Source organism: Macadamia integrifolia, chromosome 12, assembly GCF_013358625.1.
Source record: "Macadamia integrifolia cultivar HAES 741 chromosome 12, SCU_Mint_v3, whole genome shotgun sequence".
NCBI lineage: Eukaryota > Viridiplantae > Streptophyta > Magnoliopsida > Proteales > Proteaceae > Macadamia > Macadamia integrifolia.
In genome coordinates, this window is record NC_056568.1 from 31,313,350 (window position 1) to 31,317,797 (window position 4,448).

At 39.6% G+C, this 4,448-nt stretch overlaps 1 protein-coding gene across 2 annotated transcripts in view; it reads left to right on the plus strand.

Annotated features, from left to right (window-relative positions):
- The window catches only part of LOC122057786 (calmodulin-binding transcription activator 3-like), a 13,703-nt gene that overhangs the window by 1,659 nt on the left and 7,596 nt on the right, over positions 1 to 4,448 (plus strand). For both annotated transcript variants that reach the window (XM_042620049.1, XM_042620048.1), the window contains exons 3-5: positions 1,909 to 2,024; positions 2,235 to 2,323; positions 3,334 to 3,379. In XM_042620049.1, the coding sequence (XP_042475983.1) occupies positions 1,909 to 2,024; positions 2,235 to 2,323; positions 3,334 to 3,379 (251 nt within the window). The remainder of the gene's footprint in view (positions 1 to 1,908; positions 2,025 to 2,234; positions 2,324 to 3,333; positions 3,380 to 4,448) is intronic.

Below are 4,448 nucleotides of genomic sequence, written 5' to 3' on the forward strand. Positions count from 1 at the left end.
AAAAAAAAAAAAAAGACCTCTCAAGGCGAAACCACATCTCAACAACAACAACAAAAGGGAGCAACAGCCCAAGGGGAAGGAGGGGGGGGGATGAACTGCATGTGCATATATCTCAGAAGCTACTATAAATCTATTCATCGCACCATCATTGCAAGGTGAAAGGATAGAGAGAGTCAAATCTGATGGAATTCCAAATTTGTTGATAAGTACAGGAAGAATAGGAAGCCTTGGAGAAAATCAACACATCATCAGCAAACAAAATATGAGTGAGCTATCTCCGGACTATAAAAATGCCGGCAGATGCCTCATGGGTTTGGCGCAAAATCATTGCCATCCGAACATCCATATCTCCTGCGATCTCCTCCTGGATTGGCAATGGGCCAGCACTTACCTTTGGCTTGATCCTTGGCACCCCAGGGGAACTCTATATCACACTTTAAGTGCCCGAAGGATCTATGACTTTGGCCTCTCCAAGTTTGCACTTGTAGCGGATATCCTCTCTTTAGGCAATTAGTCTCCCTCGACCCATTCTATGATTCAGCTTGCGGATATATGGAACTCTTTGCAAGCCATTCCAATAGCTCAAAAACTAAGGCCGGACACTATCCTTTGGAAGCCTTCATCCTCTAAGGCCTTCCCCCCCAAGGCAGCTTGGGAGTTTGTTAGGACTCATGCCCCGAACTCTCCATGGCACCGTCTTATATGGTTCAAACATCACATCCCCCGTCAGAGCTTCATAGCTCGGAGAGTATTCACCAAGTCTTTGCCCACAAACAACTTCCTCCTTCAAAGAGACATTTCAATTGATTCTATGTGTATCCTATGTGGCACAGACAGAGACTATAGAGCACTTCTTCTTCTCTTGTAATATCTCTTCATCCATATGGAAAGAGATCCTTAGCAAATGCTGGCCAGCCAATAGGAGGATTCTCCCCTGCCATCGAGAGTGGATTTGGATGGATATGACTTCTAGGGAAAGACTATTGGTGACACTGTGGGAAGATTTGCCTTCTGTGCTATAATAAATCAGATCGGGATGGAAAGGAATTATAGGAAATGGACCTCCAACTCTCGCTCTCTTGATAAGATTTGGAGTTCCATCTCCTTTGATGTCAAAACCAAAGTCTCTCGGCTTGCTACCACTTGTAATTCCTCCCCTAGAAACTATCATATTGTAAATTCCTAGGAGCTTCTGAGCTCCATCATCAGGAATAGTAATGCTCTATAAGCCAGTTTTGCTTTCTTCTCCCTCCCCTCTTTAGGGGCTGTAAGTTTTTCTTTATTTCGCTTGGTAATGAATTATTTATTCACCTAAAAAAAAATGAGTGAGCTTTAGGGTTTGAACTTTCCCATAGGCATCACAATATTCCTATCCACCGTAAACTTAACTGATGCAGTGGCGCTCGAATGGTTGGACCAGCTCAACCGGTTTGGAAACCCAAGCCCAGATGAAACCGGCCCAATTTGGGTTATTTTTCTAATAAAGGCCGGTAGTGGTTTAGTCTTTATTTTTTTTATTTTCTCATGTTTTTGAAAGCTTGGGATTCACATTACAGCTAGGAGTCTTTGTTTATTTCTTCTCTTTATATACTTGTAATGAACGTTAAATTTGAAATTTGGAATAGAAAGCTTATTGAGTTTGCTCACCGTCTGTGTGGCGTGATTGTGGCTGCGAGATTCTTCTCCTTTCTCCTCTTCATTCCCACCGTTATCTTCCCCTCTCCCTCTTTTCTTTTCTGTTACTTTCTCCCTCCTTGCTGCTGTTTTCCCCTGTTCCATAGGTATATAATTAGAAGTAAATTTGTTTCTTCCGATCTCGTTTTCATTTTGATTTGAAACTGGTTAGTGCTTTATAGGCTTATTAGGTCCTAAGTCTGTAGTATGAATTCATTGTTTCTGTTTTGGTAGGGGGTTCTTTGTTCCTATTTGATAGAAAAGCACTCCGATATTTTCGCAAGGATGGCCACCAGTGGAGAAAGAAGAAAGATGGAAAAACCGTTCGTGAAGCGCATGAAAAACTTAAGGTGCGGTGCTGTTTATATTCTTTGTTTGATTACAATATTCTGGTTGGTTGTAAGCTGCATTTGATTTTTTTCCTGTGAGGCATATCGAATGAGTTTGGCACTATTTTTATCATTCCTGCATTCAAATTACAAATAATTTAAAGAAACATTGGTGGTTATTTTGCATTTGCTTTACACTTGTATTCATTTTTTTCTCATCTAGTCTTGTAGGCTGGCAGTGTGGATGTCCTTCATTGCTACTATGCCCACGGTGAGCACAATGAGAATTTCCAGAGACGGAGTTATTGGATGCTTGATGGGTGAGTCTTAGTGTCTTACTAACGTTTCTATTGATTTCAAAAATTTCAGTGGCCGGTTGACTTCAGTAGTGTGGAATAATGTAGTGCAGGATAAATGCTTTAGGAGGATGAGGGCAAGGCCAAGAAGGGCTTGGCTTGTAGTGAGAGAAGACATGAGGGCATACGATCTTGCACAAGATGCCAAATTATAGTGGAAGGAGATACTGGATTTATTTAGCTGACTAAAGCTGTTTGAAACTTAGAATAAGGCTTTGTTTTATTTAGTTTTACTGGGCTTTACTGCTTGGAACTTGGAAGTAAAGCCCTCTACTTGTTGTATCTGGCTGCTCTTGTCACTCCCCACTGTACTGAGTAGTGAGCAAATTTGAGGATTGGAGTATTAGGTTTGTTCAATGGACCTTTGTTACTAGAATGACATGTTGTTACGGTAGTTAGATTATGATCCATTATGGATGAGAATTTTTGTTTTCAAAAGAATTACAAGGGTGAAAGTGAAACCTCTTGTTGGTTGTTGGATGCATTGCTAGGTATTATTAAGGCACTGGGTGGGATGTAATGAGGTGGGTCTCGCTTATCGATTTCCTCAGGCAGTTTCTCCTCTGTTCAACTTCTGTTTCATTGAAAAAATTTAAAATTGTAAGTAATTCATATTTAAGGAATATTTTCATTTAGAAAGGGAGGTTTTATATTATGCCCTTTTCACTTAATAACTTCTAAACTGATGAAGACCAAGCAACACAAGGCCATGTTATTGTATATCAAGTGCTGCTGGTTTTTGCTTAGAAATACATGTTCTCCCCCCCCCCCCCCCCCCCCCCCACCCCCCAATGAATAGGTATGGCATGTTTTTCACTTGTTTTCTTCTTTTGGTGCCTTGGGGGGGGGGTTCTTACCTATATTTTCATTTTACCGTTGGTCGTGGTCCATTATATAATATCTTACTTCTGGCACTGTTTAAAAAAAAATGGACTTTTATTCTTATCCACTATTCTTGCTTTCTGTGTCTACAGGAATTTGGAGCACATTGTTCTTGTGCATTACAGAGAGGTCAAAGAGGTAATTATCTGGACCATCGTAGCATATGTGACTTCACATTTCCTTGGGCTTTTGAGAAACTTTATATCAGCGTTCTGATGACAGTTTGATAAGTAAAATATGCCCTTTTTATGTAAAGGGCGAAATTACATACGCAATGATGAATATGTTCTATTATATGGGATATAAAATTCCTTGAATATGCGAGGTTCGAAGTTTTGGTTTTGAGCCAGGTTTGTCAGAACTGAAATATTTCGAGTTTCGCTTGAAACCTGGTAAGTTTCGGCTGCTGGTTTCAAGGCTCAAATGGCCAAATTAGGTCCTAAAACTTCTAGGAAACCCGATTTTAGGTCTTCTAGACATGGTGGAACTTTTGGAAAAAAAAAAACCTTCCTAATATGGTAGTTTGGTTTTGGACCCAGGTTGGTAGTATACGTTATATGTTTCTGTATACTTTCTCTAATATAACCTATTCTACACAAAATTTAGTACTGGAATGCATAATTTCCTTAAAACAACTAAAATATACATCAGGAATGTATAGACATAAATGAGAAACCATTTCATAAAAAAATAAAATAAAGGGCATGCCCGGTTCATGAGGCTCCTGCATGTGGGAGGTCTGGGGGTTGAAAACTATGCAGCCTTACCCTAAGAATGTCGAGAGGCTGTTTCATCAAATGAGAAACCATTTCATAATTATCAACTATGATGCATGGTTCATTACAAACTTTCTGAAGAGGAAAGAACACAAACAAGTTACATTTGATTCTTCAGCCCATCCTAAATTCCTAGTACCACATCCAGCTCTCTGTAGGATCAAAATCACTAGCAGATTGTTGTTGCTACTGAAGCAAGTTTCCTTCGACTATATCGCAAATGCTGGTCATGTCATAATATGTGATAGTAACACTCGAAGGCCACCACTAAGTATTTACCCTATTTTTTGCAATTTTTGGTAGAAGTAATTTATACCTTCAACTTTGAATCTTGCAAAATAATTTTTACAAATACAATAAATCGTTGCTGTAGATGCGTTCCGATATTGCCCAACACTTTGTTCCACACACATATAGGAGTAATTTGCCCC